Source organism: Cygnus atratus, chromosome 13, assembly GCF_013377495.2.
Source record: "Cygnus atratus isolate AKBS03 ecotype Queensland, Australia chromosome 13, CAtr_DNAZoo_HiC_assembly, whole genome shotgun sequence".
NCBI lineage: Eukaryota > Metazoa > Chordata > Aves > Anseriformes > Anatidae > Cygnus > Cygnus atratus.
In genome coordinates this window covers 18,393,734-18,411,940 of record NC_066374.1, presented here as the reverse complement: position 1 = coordinate 18,411,940, position 18,207 = coordinate 18,393,734, and the positions used below count along the sequence as shown (strand labels likewise).

The 18,207-nt window shown below is 39.7% G+C and overlaps 1 protein-coding gene across 1 annotated transcript in view; it reads right to left on the bottom strand.

Annotated features, from left to right (window-relative positions):
• Nucleotides 1-16,463, bottom strand: part of CHM (CHM Rab escort protein) — a 63,443-nt gene extending 46,980 nt beyond the window's left edge. The window contains exons 1-2 of the mRNA XM_035541159.2: nucleotides 16,354-16,463; nucleotides 4,098-4,164 (exon numbers count right to left, since the gene is read on the bottom strand). Coding sequence (XP_035397052.1) covers nucleotides 4,098-4,164; nucleotides 16,354-16,402 — 116 coding nt within the window. The 5' untranslated portion in view covers nucleotides 16,403-16,463. The remainder of the gene's footprint in view (nucleotides 1-4,097; nucleotides 4,165-16,353) is intronic.
• Nucleotides 16,464-18,207: the final 1,744 nt, after the last annotated feature.

Sequence of the window (18,207 nt, the reverse complement as noted above, 5' to 3'; positions counted from 1 at the left end):
TCTGAAAAAAAGCTGCTGATGCCTCATGATCGCTCCCAAGAGCTGCCTCTATTTGTCTGTCCTGCATTCGATCTTTCAGAAAGGAGTCTCCTGCCATCAGAGTAGCTGTCTTCTGCACAGGAAGTTACTGCCACATCGATTTTAAGGATCTGAAAACAAAATGACCTCTGCTTCAAACCCATGAAGTTTCATGTGCTACCTATTAAGAACACAGATACTTCTTTGAAATTCCCATTCTGCCATAGTAACTGTGTTTTGGAGCATGAAAAGTTTCCATGCATTTCAAGAGAAACAGTTAACCTAAACATAGCTTGAGATCCTCCAGCTCAACAAAAGGGGGATGATGGTAGCCACCGGTACTACAGTAATTACGTTACATCCTACGGTAACGAAAAATAGCAAGGGTAATCATCACGGACCACTTGAGACAGTTTTACACTGTAGCACCTCTGCTATAATTTCACATCCTAAACAAATTTAACAACAGCTTTTCCGAAAAAAGGGTTAACCTGAATTAAGAATATTTTTTTTTGCCTAGGTTTCCTTTTGGAAGTTAAATAATTCATCTTTTTTTCTTGGAAAAAAATGACTTGCTTTGAGAAGCAACCTTTTCCCTCTCTGCTTGCTGCGCTTATACAGCTATCTCACTTTACAGAAGCTAAAGATCAAAAAGAAGGCTACAGGAAGGCACGAGTTGTACTACATTATGTACTTTACAAGTCGTGAAAAAATGAGACAGCCACAGCATGAAGTGGAACATACTACACAGATGTAGTGATGTTTTTCAATGCTCAGATAAAACAATTTTGGACTCCAGGAACTTTTCAGTACTCCATATGCAAAGAGAGGTCAAAAGACAAGAGGTCACAAGATGCAGAAAGACAGAAGTAGACAGAGCAAACTGAGCACAAGAGAGAAGTTAAAATCCTGCACCTTGACAGTCCTCCTTTGTCTTCCAGTTAAATTCTACATGGAAAGATAAGTCAGCAAAGAATGACATACAGAGCAAGTTTACCATCTACAAATGTTATATTCTAGATGCTGGAAATCAAATACAAAATGTAGCTAAACGTGCTTCACCTCTAATCCCCCATCCTCAATAACCAAACCACTACACAATTATATACGTATAGAAGAAAACAGGCAAAGGACCAAAATTAGAAAAGATAGCAAACCACCAGGAGAAAATCCTATGCATATGAACAATTACTGTGGGAGGTACATTCACTTGAAGTAACCAACTTTTAGTCTTGATCCGCCTTCCTTCAGCAACTTTGAGTTTAAAATAGGTGCCAATCTCCGCATTTTAAATTGCAAATTACTTCTCTAAATCACTTAATATCTATCCTTGAAATTTCACATGTCAACAGCTCATTAATATCTACGGTAAATGTAGCTCTCTAAAAAGAACCACAGATTTTACGTTTATTGAGACAGATAGCTGGCACAGAGAAATAGAGCTCCTTCAATTACTATTTGGCAGAAGCTAACTTTAGTTTAAAATCCGTCTACAGGAATTTATGGCAACACTGCAGTGAAGTGACTATTTTGAATAAGATTAGCTACTGTTGATGGCAATGCTTGGACAGTATTTATAAATCAAACTTAGAACTTAGTATTTTATAATAGGCCACTTCAAAACTATCTACCATGATCACCTATGCAGTATATTATGATAAACGCAAACAAGGCTGGAGATTAAAAGTAATAAAATGATCTATACAAGGTAACGAACGCAAGCAAACTGTAAACAAAGACTTCATTCATATATGTTTTCTAAACCTTGTACTTAACCTAACTCAGACCTTTGTAGAGAACATGAGATAGAAATTAATCCAAGTAGTACACCTAACACAAGCAAGTATTTCAGTAACCCCAAATCTTATTTTCTTACAGTCTGAAAACAATTTAACCTGATGATCCTGCAAGATGGGAACAATGTAGTCTGCAATATTATAGAAAGTGATATTCTGAATATAAACAAGCTTTTTTTTGTTCATCAACTTTCAATTATACTGTTATCTCAGTTAAATGAAACCTGAAAATTTACCTAGAAATGATTTATTAAACTAGACATATAGTAGATAAAATTAAAATGTTGTAATTCCGATGAAGTCTTAGAAAGCTTGCCAGAGGTCCAGGTTTTCACTTGAAATTCAAATTGCATCAGTTGTAGTTTTTTGTCTTTTTTTATTTTTCCAAGAGTACTAGCTTACTCAAACATGAAAAGCAAATGGCTCGAAATGCTTCCCTATTTATGGGAGGTTGTACAGTACAAAACTGTATTTTTTTGCCAAGATGTGGATTCTTGACCGTCACTAAGTGAGCAGATGCACCAACTACAGCGGCAACTACTCCTATGAGTGAAAACCACCTTTATTAGGAACACCTTCTTCCGACCTAAAAAGCTTACGGCCTGCATAAGAGTTGAACAATAACTCCACGGGAGAAAGGAATCAAATGTAGAAGCGTTCACTCCCATCATAAAAAGAAGAACACGTGTGAATGTAAATGAACATGTTTAAGTAATAAACAAACAGTAATAAACTAAATCTGTATTCCACAGTTCTAATTGCCTGCTTCTGTGAGGTTTTTTGAAAGACTCTTCATCCTGGCTAAAAACATTCAGAGATAAAATAAGAAGTTCCAGTGGCTGACTATTACTACAGACTTCGATAACCAATTAATATGAAAATTGAAATAAAAGAACTTATTCATTTAACAAAAACAAAGTAGTCTACTGTTAATATATGCATTAAGCTTAACGTCCAAACAACCTTTGGCATCGGCTTACTCTAAGCTAAGGTTTTTAACATTTTGATATGTAATCTTAGAGCTAATTTTAAGAATTACAGTACCAAAATGTTCAAAACTAACATACGCTTATGTTGCATGTGATGTCTTTAGAATTACTTCTGTAAGATCTTCTTGACTTGCATCTAAGCATTCTTTTTGTTACTATGGCAGAACAGTGAAATGCTAGAAAACGTAACAGCTATGAGGTAGATGCATATTTTCCTTGAAATTATTACAATCCTGAGAGCTTTCTTTCAACTGAATCATTAATTACATTAAATATGGAGCATCGAGTACTGCCTTGCTGTGCATTATCCCATTGTGATGTAAAATACTAGCCCATTTCATAACTTTTTTCTTTACAGTTTTGGAGGTTTTTCCCTAGGATCTGAGTGTTTAGTCCAGGGATCCTGAAGACTCATTATGCTGAGCTCTTAACCCAAACTCCTTCCTTTGGGTAAAAACTACTGACTCTGAAGTGCATCACCTGTCCTCACTCCAGTCCACGACAGGAAGCCAGAGGCTGTGGACAGATTAACAGCCAAGTGAGCAATTGCAAATTGGCATTTTATGCAACCAATATAGTGAGCTAACCTTACAAATTTTGAGCTTATGTATGAGTTGAAATCAGAAATAAATGTACAATAAATTCCTAGGTCCTTTCAAGGGCTGTAGGCAAAAGAGATTACAGAAGTTTAATCTTGAACCAATACGGTTTAGAGAAAATGAAGAGGAGAAGCTCTTGGTGTGAAACACAAGGAAAACTGAAAACATGCATACCATCCATAGGAAAAGCCTCCAAACCTGGATGCTGGGTACGTAGGTGCATGTTACAGGAAGTTTAGTGGAAAGTCTTGAGTTCTTTCAAGAATGACATAAAAATGGAACACTCTGACAACCTTGTCATTTTTGGCAAACAACTAACAGTGAGAGCATCTGAGCTCACTTGCTGCTACCACCACCTCAAAGCTACCTGTCACTCTCTGCTGAAATCCAGCAGGAACCTGCTAGAGAAGAAGTACCAGGCTTTTACTGGTTATTAATAGAGTTATGATTTTACAGTTAAATGTGTAAGATTTTTTTTCCACTTCAGGTCAAACTTTACCAGATTATCCACTTTGGTCGCATGCACAAATATTTACCACAGCTTATCTGAAGTTTAACGTTATTTTTTTTATTTTTTAATAATTTTAACACCAGGTGAACACAAAATACAAGTCCTGAAGGACACACTGACCTAGACACAGATACACTTCTAACCAGTTTAACTCTTAAAAAGGAAAACTATTGGAGTAACTTACGAATCAACATGAAGAACTCTCTGGCCACTTCTGGCACATGCTGCTGCAATAATAGACTCAGGCAAACCTGAAACGACACATGCAATTTTTAGATCTTAGTATGTTAAGATACATTAAAAAATGAGATAAAAGTATAAATTAGTCAGCAACAGGCAATTCAAAAATAATTTAGTGAGTCACTGAATTTTTTTAATACTCTTATGCAACTAAAATAATGAACACTTCTGTGATCATTAACATCTTGCCTATTAACATCACCCTACTGAACGCAAATTTTAATTTTTCCTTTTTATTTTTAATAATAGTAGGCACATATCACTTACAAACACTACTACCTCAGAGTTAAAGCTTGTTACCAACTTCATCTCCAGATGTCTTGTTGCCATAAGCAGATTGAGCACCTGCCAGCATAACGATACCTAAAGTTTAATGTAATTGTGTCCCCTTTGATATGGACTTGTATTATCTGAGGGCATTTTGTGTACTTTTGTTCACTTCAAAGTGCCTGACAATGCGATGACTGTGTCATAACCCGTTAAAATAGTGTTTTTAAATTACTAAGCTTATGGTAGATGTTGCATGCCCCGGTTTGTTCCCCACTGGAGGGTGTGAGGGTATAAAGATGCTATTAAGGCATTAAACAACTGTTTAATGTTTAAAGGTAGCTGGTGTCCTGCAAGGTGCTTTCTCCTCCGTACTGCCTGTTGGCAAACATACCTAGTGTGAACAGGTCTCAGAATTATACTTGCACTTTGTCCGAGATGGAACTGATTGGTTTGCTCCGTAAGAGAGAGCGCCAAGGAGCACACCCAAAATTCTGCATGCAGACCAAGACTTGAGTGTAAACAGAAAAGCTCAACGGACAGCGCAGGCGTACTTTCACTTCACATTTCAAAGGGGTAATGTTAGGGACAGAGTGAGTGTCAGACGGACATCCTTAAAGGGCTATCTCTATCAAAGTCTCCCGTGTCACGCAGTTACGCTCTAGAAAATCTGTTTTCACTATATTTAGAAAAGTAGCAAAATAAAGAAAATATCTAATGATATTTTTCCACTAGCAATGCCCACCTGGAATGACATGGTGTGGTGGTTAAACTGGACGTTTAATAAATAAACTAGACTGTTTTCTAACTTCTATTCCCCTTCACTAGATATTTAGATGCAGTTAGATAACTTGGACTTATAGCTAGATTCAAAGAAGTATAGCTCCCTATCTAAAACCTCTTTTTAAATGATCTATTGGCTGTTTAAACAGGTAATTCAGTAAAAGTGATTAACATTCTACAGGACTAGTATTAGGAGACACTTACGGTACGTATTCAATTAAGGGAATGAGATTAAAAATAAGTGGAAGAAATGATCTGATTTACAGGGCAGCTCCCGAAGCAGCTGTACTAGTACAAGTGATGCGAGGCAGAACTGCAAGTGGGAACAGCAGGTGTGGCAGGGCACAAACAACTTTGGCTAGCTGCGTGCCGAACAACATCTTGGCGAGAATTTCAGGCCTGCAGTCGTCCCTCTCTCCAGAAAAAAAGACTAGTGCCTTCACCGAAGAATGAATGGTCAGCATGCTGCCAATCTGACGATTCATTTAAAATACACTATGCAATATGTTAACGGACTGTTCTTACTGCTCTCTGGAGTAAGAAGCTGTTAGACTTAAGTGCAATGAACAATTTAACACCCTCACAGGTTTAAACCACTGCAAATGGTTGAGCTAGTCTTTATTGATTCTAGAACCTGAAAAGCGGTCTAGAAAACATCTAGCAGGACTTAGACAGACGAGACCACAGTGTCACAAACTCTTTAAGCCAGCAAAGGCAATCACGACCATCCAAATAAAAAGTTCACGTCCCTACCCCTGATCTTTGGCCACTCCTGGCCCTCCTGCCATGTAAAGTAAATGGCTGGATTTCAACAGACCTGTGCCACGACAACGCTCTGTGCAGAAGTACCAATGCTTGCACCAACACCAAGAAGGATGTTTAAGACAGGCAAGGCAAAGTTACCAGGAAAATGGCTATAATTTCCCTAAAATTTTCTATTTTTAACACTATTCTGATGGATTTTAAACAACAGAAAAAAAACACTTTCTGAACTGACAAAACTGACAAAAATAACAACAGTTTGCATTGCTGATCTTCCACAGCAAGTCTTCTCGTGGAATTAAGCTCTGGAGGAAGAAAGAGGAACAAACAGGTGAGCTGCATCGGTTCCTGGGACATTCACTTTACAACGTAAAAGTCTGACAGGTATCAGTCACTTCAAAATGGTGGGATGCGGTTTTGCTACTCTGAACCAATGCACTTGCAGTGACGCATCACGAGCTGCTCCGACGGCCCCGTTTCAGAAGCAATACCTGCAGCATACGCTATTTGATACCTACGCCACTTTAGGAAGCCTGAAGCGCTAAACGCAACACCAAGATTTCGAAATCAGCACATTCAGATTATCACCTGTATCTTATATTTTGAACACAACATCCTTTGACAACACAGATTCACTTTACAAACTCTGAATATACAGATTAACCACGGAACTGAAGACACTTCCAGCATTACAAGCTACTCCCAATATAACCTGCATGGCACCAGGTGCTTATGCTACGCTCTACTTAAACAGCACACGTCATTTCTGACAGGAGTACGAACAATAAGCCTACCTAACATTTGGGTGAAGAGAACCTACATCAATAATTGAAGAGACCTATGAAATGCCTTGATAACGAGTTTTTTAAATTAAGAATTCAGTATACAGACTATTCTGAACAAACAGACAAGAAGAAAACATTTAGCTGTAGCACACGCTTCAGGACTGTCACAAGCCCCTCCACGCACAAAGCCGTATTATGGAAAAGCACCTCTACATTCAGCCGCCCTCCCAAAGCATTTCTACATATACACAGATTACACGTTTCATTTCTCTCCATCTGTTAACTACCTGGAACAGAATCCACTACTAGTGTTTTGTTTGTAGCTTCTGAAAAGGTTTTCCTCCCCTCATTTGGGCACAGAGAATATTACTCAATGGAACTGAAAAACTTGTTTCTCCTTCCTTATTGATAAAAGCCACTGAGAAAGTGTTGTAAAACATCACCAAGTGCTGCCTGGCTGACCAGGACTGGAGTTATAGCTACTAGGGCATAACTGATTGCTTTAAGCTTGATCCAATTGATACTGTGTTGGAGGTCTGTTCTTCCATTAACCTTGGATGAAATTGTTCCCTGAATTAGCTTCCTTGCTCTTGAAAGCTGGCATCAATTTTCTTCACCAACACTTTGCTTCTAAGATACTGGGGCCTCCTGAGTACCCACTGGCAACAGAATGAGAAAGTGTAGGAAAGGCAAAGCCCATGCATTTTAGCTTTTGGAGAGGCTCTTAGAACAACGTGACGGAGCAAGACACCATTTATTCTTAAGTGACAAAACCTCAGTAAACCAAAGAAGTTCAGACTGTGCCTTGGGCACCAGTTTCTGAATCCTATTCTCTAACAGAAATAAAGCTCCACAGAAATCAGGGAGCTCTGTGAAACGCAAGTTCCTGCTCCACGCGGTCAGGACTGTATGATGGTTACTTCACAAAAGCTCTTTCCCAGGAAGAAGGCTCTGGTAAACAGACCACTACAGCACAGTTACACACAGCCCCTCTCTACTTAAGAAAAAATAACTACTCTTGGGAAAGCCTCCTCAGAGAAATGGCAGAGATTTGTTTCTTTACGGCACATGAAGCCGAACTGTCTTCGACAGGATGCTCACATGGCTGAGCAAAATAGGCTCCGTTCAGGTTATTCAGTAACGGAAAAATAATTGTTCTCATCTGGAAATGGTTTCCTCTTCTGCACTTTGACTCTCCAAGAACTTTAAGCTGAATTACATTCAAATTTTGAAATGCCCAAGCTACAGGGCAGAGCAAACTCCAAATCTCTTGTTCCCAGCTCGGTTTTAATGTAACAGTTCACTACAAGATTCAAGTGACTGCAGGAAAAAGGCTATATCCCTAGCAACGATTCTCAAGTTTCACTTATGCTTAGTGAGTAAATAAAGCTGGGTATCTCTGAGCTGGTTTTCCTCATACGAGACTACTTTTAACACTTCCTGCCATTCATCCCTCTTGGGGAACAGTCAGCTTCTGGTTTTGCTAGCTTAAGGGATGAAGGACATGGTGTTAATACCTGTGTCGCTCATGATGTCTAATGTTTTTGAACAGATAGCTGAGTAATGATTTGCATCCAACAATTTGCATCAAAACGCACCAAGATCTAAACGAGAACCTACATTTCCTTTTAGATTAAAAAAAAAAAAAGAAGAAGATTGTACTGCAATCAAATCAGTAATCAAATTACTGGGTCAGAGAACTCTGCCCTCATGTATAATTAATAGTAACCAGTCCTTTCCTACTATGCTACTAGGCATATTAGTTACTGTGAAACACAGCACACATTTCATTTTATTTTACCTGAAATGAAAAGGGCTATTACAAAACAATACTTTCTCAAATAAGGTTCCAAATCCCAGTAATTCTTAGCTTTCTGGCGGTATTAGCATGACATAAGAAGTCTGAAGAGTAACTGCATGATCCAACGACAAGCAAGCAGCAACAGATCCAGACCTCAGTATTTGATACATAAACATCTGGCAGCATAAGAGGGACTTACCTGGAGGAATAAGGAGTCCACACAACTCTTTAGAGTATAAATTTAATATGCTGACTCAGACGTTCTTCATATTTCAGGCAGAATCAATACAGAAATAGCAGTGCTTGTTATCAAGATGCATAAAGACATCCAGTGCTTCCTGGCCGTTTCATATTTTAGAATGATTACACTTGAAATATTTGCATAAACAGTCCTGTGACTCATTTAATATTTGTTAAACAGTCCTGTGCTGCATTTTTCTCACCAGGAAAAACAGAGTTTTCCTTCCTGAAGGACAACTGCTTAGTACCAGTTGAAATCTACATCATCATTTCTTAATGTCATTGCCTTCTCTCTCCACTTACTCCCCCCCATTTCTCAGCCGCAGCAGTAGGGAAGTTAGCCCCTCCAGCTTTCTCAAGGAAACAATGTTTTCAGATTTCACTAAAGCAGGACATTACATCTGCAGACAGATACAAAAATAAGTAAAAAAAAAATTAGGGATTTTAGTCATCAGTGACCTCTCTGTGTCACTAGTGTGTTCTGACAGGTAGAACTCCATAGGTACCTCTCAACACCTATCCAGACGGCGATACATTCACATGGGTCAGTGACGCTGCCTCACTGAAATACAAATGCAAAATCAAACCAAACCAACTTCTAAGCCTTCCTTGCACTGGTCTGAGCTGACTGCTGACTACATACTTGCCCTTCCGTGCTTGGACTTCTTCCATCTTGTTGGAAGGACACTGGGAAAAAAATGCAAGCAGCCAGAACTGCAACAAGCTGGCTCTGATTAACTGACAAGCACAGTAACACAGCTCGCTTCAGCACGCATAACTGAAGTTGGTCCTACAAATTTCTCTCGTTCTCCAGGTATTTGCATGATGCGCTGAAAACTGCTGCAAGAGATTGCAGGACTGTCAGAAGCAGTTGCAGCACCAGAATAAAGCAATCCAGAAAGCAGACAGTATAAACACTAGGCTCATGACAAGCTTATGATGAAGAATAAAGTCCACTTTTCACAGCACTAGTTTTCACTGCCAGCTGTCTAACCACGATGTCAAGTATAACCTTCTTGGATACCTCAGAGGCAGATTAATCTCAATAAATCTTACAGATGTGGCTGTTGCAAGCTGACCTTGAAGCCTACATCCACTTGATTCCTGCAACCTCTGATCAAGATAGTCTCTATTACAAGTTTTTGGACCTTGTCTATGGAACAAACTCAGCTATACTTTCATTTTCATGAATGATATGTTTTGTAAGTAAATACAAAATGGAGAACTAGCTGCACATACAGTTATGATATCAATTCTATTTTTGACTTCGACACAGCAACATAAAAACTAGAAATGACTGCTGAACTAGAAAGCTCCTTTCTTCAGTTTTAAAAGCCAGTTGATTTTAAAAACTCTACAAAATAAACTGGAAGTAATAATTCACCTCTGTGTAATCAAAATCTAATTTTCAGGATTACACATTTGTCTCTTAGGATTAGCAGCTCTACATAACACTGCAGAGAAGCACTGTGTCTTCAAGTGACTTCAAATGGATAAATTCACTGCCCCAAGCAGTTTATAAACGGAACAGCTGCATATACGTGGAAGCATCTCAGTTCCGGAGTTTTTTATTGAAAACTTTTTTCCAGTCATCCAGCTGGTAAGCTTTTACAGAATTACACAAGCTTCCTTTTGAAAAGGTTTAAATGTTTAATTTGCTTCACTGTATCTACTAAATAAATCACAAGTGGCTGTTTCATAATATCAAACGTTGAAGGGAAATATATTCAAAATGCTGGGACAGAGACAATTTCAAAACAATCTTCTTGAGTCAGACAGCTGACCAACTGCAATAAATTCTGTTTGTATGTGAACTGCTAAGAGACGAGCGGCTGATTGTGAAGAAGCTCACTGAATTTTCATGCAATGTTTTAAACGGAACTTTTAAATTTTCTGGCAAAGTTAAGTTACTCATTGCATGTAACATTTTTTAAAGTTAAAGGTAGCCTATTGAAATTAATAATAGTTTTGATTAATTTTATTGTATGTCCATATTGCAGAATAATATCAGAAAATGTTTTTTCATCTCAGCATATAGTAATGTCACAGAAATGACAGCCCACTAAGACAAATAAGCAATGATAACTGGTCGAGTAAGGAGCCTCAAGTAAAAAGTTTCTTATTCTACACTCTATCATGGGATGTCTAAGAAACACAATCAAGGTAATAGATTAAAAAACCACTATGCAATTTGGCAGACCAGTTTTTGAACTACAGGTGAAAACAGCTTACTGCAAGGCGACAAACTGTTTACTTGAACGGAACAGCAGCTTTGTTTTTCACAATTAGAGGTTTACTTCCAACAGAAGGATAATTTTTGAAGAAATATCAAATCTGTGTACTTTGATACAAGCAATTATGATATAGATAAGCACATCAGGATATATACATACTCCCCTTAACCCAAATCTATTAAGAAAGAAGTAGAACAGTTCACTTGGAAGGAGCCTCCCAAGATCCCTGAACCCAACAACAGCACCTCCTGGGATCGCAAACGTGCTGAGGATGCGCTGCACTCCTGCCCTCAGATCACTGATAAACGTCGTAGGCGGGACTGGCCCTAGCACCGAGGCCGGGGAGACACGGCTGGCGCCCAGCTGCCGGCCAGCTGTACCGTCCACTGCACCCCTCGGAGCCCTGCTGCTCATCGCCCAGCGTGCCGCGAGCCTGCTCATCTCCCAGCTGGACGTTTGGCCAGGAGGACGCTGCGAGGGGCAGTATCAAAGAACGCAGGCGAAACCCCGAAGACTTGTCTCTTACAGAAAAAAGTAAAGTTGTATTAAATTGTAAGTAGATTTTATAGCAGACACTACAGCTGAGTCTAACCTTTAGTTTACAGCCAAAAGCAGTGGATTAAAAATATATATATAAAAAAGCACATACATTAAGAGATGAGCATAGTAAGACACATGTTAAAACTTCTGTTTTTATTCTAGTCTTCTAACACCTTGATCTTTCACTTCCTTTTCTACCTCCCTGCAGGAAGAAAGCCTACTCTCCTTTCTCTGTATACCGACACTTTTGAACTTTTCATAAAAGGCAACTTGAAAAGTGAAAAGTTTATTTTCCTAAATTAGCAATTCCATATAGTTACCTGTGTACCAACAAAGACTATTACAAAATGCTTTGGTTGGTTTCAAGGCAACCCCAGTGCACCAGTGCCTTGAAAAACCTAGGTTCTTGGACTGGAGAGTAGTCACAAAGCTGATAATTTAACCAGGAGAATGATATTTGCTGTTGGAGACAGAAAAAACGGTTCTCGATTACTTCTGATTCTTTTTGATTACTCATGATTCTTACTTTTGTAAGATCAGCAATATAATCTGCAAAATCTGAAAAAGTTACAGGCTGAAAAGGACAGTAAAATATTCACAAAATAATGAATTTTCTTACAAGAGCAGCAAGGGACGTTTCACAGTATCTGGGAAAGAATCCCATTTGAGATTTCAGTGGGAGTCCAAGCCTCTGAGAAGGCTGGAAGGCTGTCATAGCAGCTCTGCTCTACAAGAATATTCAGAACAGAAAGCATGCCAGAAAAAAAAAATCAATTTTAGTCAGATTAAAAGAAGTCAGTAGGAAGATAAAGGTATGTTTAAAGAAAAAAAAAAGAAGCGGAAATGAGAACACTACGCCAGTGTTCATTTTGTTTGACACTTACACGGACAGGTAACGACTTATTCGCAAACAATAATAATAAAACGGGCCTATTTCCTCCTCAGAAACATTAACATTACAAGTCTGTGCCACTGTATTAGTCCACAATGACCACGGGCATTAAAACCATCCATCTTCAGCTGGCTTTCCTTTTAGTTTCTGTTGCACAACTCTAAGTAGGTGCTGATGTGAAATAAAGACTGTGTGCATACATACAGTAAAATAACCAAAATACCAACCCAGAACATGTTAGAAAACATTTTGGTCACATCCTAAAAATACCCTGCATCCATAAAAGCATTAGCAATAATTCACTTTTCCAAAGTTTATTTTTTAAATCATTCTCCAATGCTAACTTCATCACCCACACAGTAGTATTTAGGTTAGTTTTTCATGATGTACTTTTAAAATTGTCTTAGTATCTGGAAGTGATTTTTCCTAACACTATACTTACATAAGATAAACACAAAGTACTTACACCACTCCCAGCATATCGAACAATAAATAATAGATTCGCCCGACAGGACTTTGATGACCTGGCAAAGCCCGAGTGCTTTCAGCCAAAATCATATGAAACCATAAATCACTCTTTATTTTATAGAATATTTCAAAATGGATTCCTGCTTTCTACCTTGAAAGTCATTTCATGTGTTATTTATAACCACTGAAAACCAGAACGGAAAGAAAATTGCATAGAACTAGAAAATTTACTGTGACTGCTTTTATAAAGAATAACTCCTTTTTAGGAAAAAAAAATTAGAATTACTGGCAAACTTGTGAATACACCTGCCTCTTAAAGAGTAATACCTTTTATTTTATAACTTCAGCAGCAGTTAATACAGGCCTCCTGCGGTATCAGAGACAAGTTTAAGAAGTTACGACTGAATATAATCCAATCTGAAAGAATCCAAAACTGAGGAAATTCAAAGGTAAGGGTGACCCTGCATCCCCATCCATACCACTTAAATAAATATTTCAGTTATGGCTGTTTGCAGCAGCCATGTTGCAAATCTTAGCATTTACACTGATTTCTGGCATGATTTCGACAGTGCTCAATGTTCTGCCTATGAGTTTTCCTTTTTGACAATTGTTTAAACATAAAACCCCTGCCGCTGACTTCTAGAACTGTGTCATTCTCTCAAATGGATGTTTTTTTAACATACTTATCGAACAACTCGTGACATATCCTCCTCTGAGACGTACCCTTACTATGCCTGCTCTAATGTAAAAGTTGGCCCCACAAAGGGTTGGCAGTAACGAACACGACTATTGTCCAGCCAGAAGTCCTCAAGCAAGCACTTAGAGCATCAGCTGTCCAAAACTAGACGGTACAGGCCTTAAGATAAATAAAAATCACTGAATATAAATTTCCAAAATACCAGAACTACTTTGAGGATTGATGATGCTGTATCTGCTTTGGCAGAAAGTCACCCAATGAAGCCATTTCTATGTGGTTATTGGATAGCTTGAGCAGAATGCTATAATCATATAATCAGAAAATAGGGAAATTGGGATATAAGAGCCTTAATGAGGAGAAAAGAATAAAATGAAGTAAAAAAAAAAAAATCAACACTACAAAAAATGGGCGGGGGCAGAATAAAAGAAGGTCATAACAGCTTTAATTCTCATGTTGTGTTGTCATGGAAAACCTCAAGATCCGTGCCCGCCAGTTCATGCCATGTGATAATCCAATTTTCTTAAGAACTACGGATATAAATTCCACCATAGGAATGAAATTTTGCTACTGAACCCACCAGGGTATTTCTGTACTGCACATCCAGCTTGTTCTACAGTTGGCTGTGCAAGGCAATGCTCTCTCTGAGTTAAAGTAGTCTCTTCAATAAGTGAATTTGCTTTTACCATAGAAATATTGATAAAGTAATTGAACCTAAGCATTAAATGCACCACTGATGACAAAAATTCAGTGTGAGGTTCCTGGTTTCACTCCAAGGAAACAGTTAAATGACCCTGAAATAAAAACAAATTCAAATCCAATAATACCACTCAATCTAATTACTAAAATTAACAAACGCACAAATTATAAAACCAGACAAAGGCCACGCATGCAGAAAAGAATGCAATTACTACTGTGCACTTAACACCAGCATTACAATTATTACAGTGTCACAATTAAATATCCACGTGTACACTCAGCACTGGCTAGAGCATTCAAAAAGAGAGCGCTGAGAACTTTAAGCTATTCCTTCAGAAATCATTTCCTAGAAGATGGAAGTTCTACTTTGACTCACATCCCATATGGGTAATTTAATACAGACAATCGGCACTGCTGGACATCGTTTACATATGTCTTTAGTGAAAAGAAATGCCAAGAAAAGTCAAAATAATTCCTGAAATGTAAAATTCTGAAAATCTTCCTATTAGTTCTAGCAGTACTCCTACGGGTGGGCAAACGTCTGAAAAAGGCATCCTCTAACACAAATCCTCAGCAGCACCACCAAATACGGCAACACTTCCGAGGAAGAATTTAGCTCAAAGGATTTTCTCCCCCAGCATCAGAGCTCTGATGCGACAAGGGATTCCCACAGCAGGGAAGATCTCACCGGATGGGCAGCGACGTGCTGCTGACGTGGTGCCGCGAAGCTCAGCCAGAAGTGACTTTGCCTCAGGTGAACGCTGAGAAGCACAGGGCTAGGAGCGCGCGATCCTGTCTGTCTGCGACACGCTGCCGCCACAACACGCTACTGCCAGCCGCCTGCCCCAGAAGCAGCCCGCTATCGCAGTGTCACACAACGCAACCACAACGGGGGACGTGAACGTCAGCACACGGCCACGGGTGCTGCTGCCGGAGCCACTCAGCCCACCTGCACTGCGCGGCCCCTCAGCACCAGGGCTGCCAGAGCGAACGGGACTACGCTCTACTTTGAACAAAAATTATTAAGTCTCCAGAAGAAAAGTGTGGCAGCGGGTTTTTACTTTTCCATAGGACTCATGAAAGATGAAATGTTATTTAGGTAAATTATAGTTTTATCGAAGATACACCACCTGCACTAGCTTGCTTAGTAGCTGGACAGCTTCTCCCACTATTACTACTCACCTTCTGGTTTCCTCAGTAGCTGGCATACCTAACAAAGCCAACATCAATACCAATTTTATGAAGCTCTGAGTTTCCTTTAAATTCCTACATCATTACACAGATATCTTTTTCACGGCAATAAACACCAAAACACCATCCTAAATCACAGAAGATAGGCAATTTTCAGTATTTCACCCTTCTGGTTTGGCGTTTTAGCCACTCATTCTTTACTATTCTTGTCTTACACTCATACCATTCACAAATCTGAACACAGAGGAAAACATGAGGTTCGTTACTAAGGCTACCACTCCATAGAACAGGAGTAAGAACACAGAGGGGATCTCTTAATCTGCAGTTATGATTTAAAAATTTATTTTGATGTTATATTTTGACTGTAGTTACAACGTTGTGGAATGTTTCGGTGAGACGCTGAAGATGGCCATCACGACGCTCTGCAACGGGGTATCTCGCACAGTGTACACAAGGCGTGTGCAGCTTCAGAGAGGTCACAGCCACGCCTGACAGGCGCCGTGAGGCAACCTTACGGTCTATTGGATATTGAGTAATACGCTTTAACAAGAAGTACCCAAAAAGGGGACTTTTGGGGTTATTTGTAGGCAAACGTAGAGATTACAGAAAACTTTAGAGAATTTAGTCCTCGTGTAATGAGGCACGACACAGAGCACAGCACATAGCCCACCTCGCCCCGCAACGCCCAGCTCAGCCCCTCAGAGCCGCTGTCAGCGCACGGAACCCCTGCCCCCAGGCCGGCAGGACGCCGCTCCCGGCAGGAGGGCGGCCGGCCCCGAGCGCCCCCCCCGGGCACCCCCCGGCTGCCCCTGCCCGGCCCGGCCCCGCCGCGCCCGGCCCGTACCGGTGCCCACCACCACCACGTCAAACTCTGCCGGCAGGTTGTCCGCCATCTTGGGAGCGGCACCCTCACGTGCCCGCCGCGGCGGGAAGCGGAGGCCGCCGCCAGCGGGGACTTCCGGCTGCGGCGCGCGGGGACAGCCGGTGGCTGTAGTCCTGCCGGGTCTGGCAGGCCTCGTAACGCGGTGTGTGTGGCACCCGGCCCCGGGCGTTCCCTGTTAAGTAACAGCCACGTTACACGTTGGGCTGTACCCTGGTCTCTGGTGCATTCGGAAGCCTCACCGTTTTCCTCAGCCCATCGATTAACATTAACTTTTTTCTTTCCCTCTGAGGCGTTCGGTGTTGCTTTCCCTCTTCCTTCCCCTTGGGAAGATAGGGAGATCAGGGCAAAGGACACAGGAGTATTCTGTGACACACAATACCAAAAATAAAAAGACATACTTAAAAAACCCACATGTAGATGAACAATGTAAGCAGATTGACCTTGCATGGAATAGCTATGTCAGCCCGCTAGAAATTTCTAGAAAGTTTTAATTTTGCATTTAATGACTTCCATGGGTTTAAACTAATCTCTTATTATTATTCACTGTGTATGATTATATTCAAGTCTTAGCACCTTAAATCAATAATAACAATAAACCAGCTAGCAGCCTGTTAACACCTTATTACAAGCTCCTTGTTTGTGTAGGGAAAGAATAGGGAGAACGGCATAAAGCGGCTAATGGAAACCAGAGCCCCCCGCCCCCTGTGGTACTGCCAGACGTACCCCACAGGACAGGACCGAAAACGTTCCAGCAGTACGTTTCAACAACAGAAGAACAAATATATATACATAATATATATACATACGGATTTAAACATCGGTACCGGATTACAATGCTAAGAATTATATAACAGAGGAAATTAGTAGTTATGGATTCAGATGTGAAAGCAGTAAGATCAAAACTTACATTCCTTATATTTCTGCTTTCAACTGTCCCACACAAATGTTAAAAAAAAATCCATTTTGCAGCTTCTGTAGTCCAAGTCTGTTAACGGGGCTGCTACGTCTACCTTTTAACCTGTTACAAATTATTTAGCCCCAGAACTCTTGCAGTGTTGTATCATCCCGACCTCGATGTCTGGAGTCGAAGAACAAAGCATCACTACATTGGTTAGTTCAGATACGACAAATTCTCCTTTCACATCCTTTCCTTACTGAGAAGGAACACTCATGAAAATATAATTTCATTGTGAAAACCTTTTTTATTGTTTAGTGTAATTCTAGGACTGCACTAGAACTGAGTTATTTCACTGTCAATGTCTTACTGTTTCTCAAGCTCTTAAGTATTTATTCCACCACAATGCTGTTGTTTGGTTCTGTGAATTCCTGTTAGCTTCATTCATAAGATGCAATCAGTACGATCCTATTTCATGATGACAATCATTATCCACTGGACCAGAAATTCTTCTTAGTACTATTTATTTGACAAAATGGATTATTCAGGATATTTAACTGCAAGGTTTGTCAGCCCACAAAACACAGCAATATTTTCCTGCGCCTTCCATTTTTAATATCAGCAAACGTAAAAGTAAAATATGTAAGTATGAATAATTTTTATGAGAATTTCACGGACCTTGAGAAAATGTCTTGCCATGTTTTTCTCTTTAGCTATTTAATTGCAATGTCATAGTAACAGAAAGCAGCATACCCAATTCTGCATGGATGAATAAGCACATTCAATAAAGAAGATTTAACAGAGTAAATCAAACACTGGATTAAACATTTTCTGCATAACAGACCACAAAATGGGCATTCATTTTACCAATAGATCCTCTACATTAGAAACAAATAGAAATGCACACCAACATAATTAAA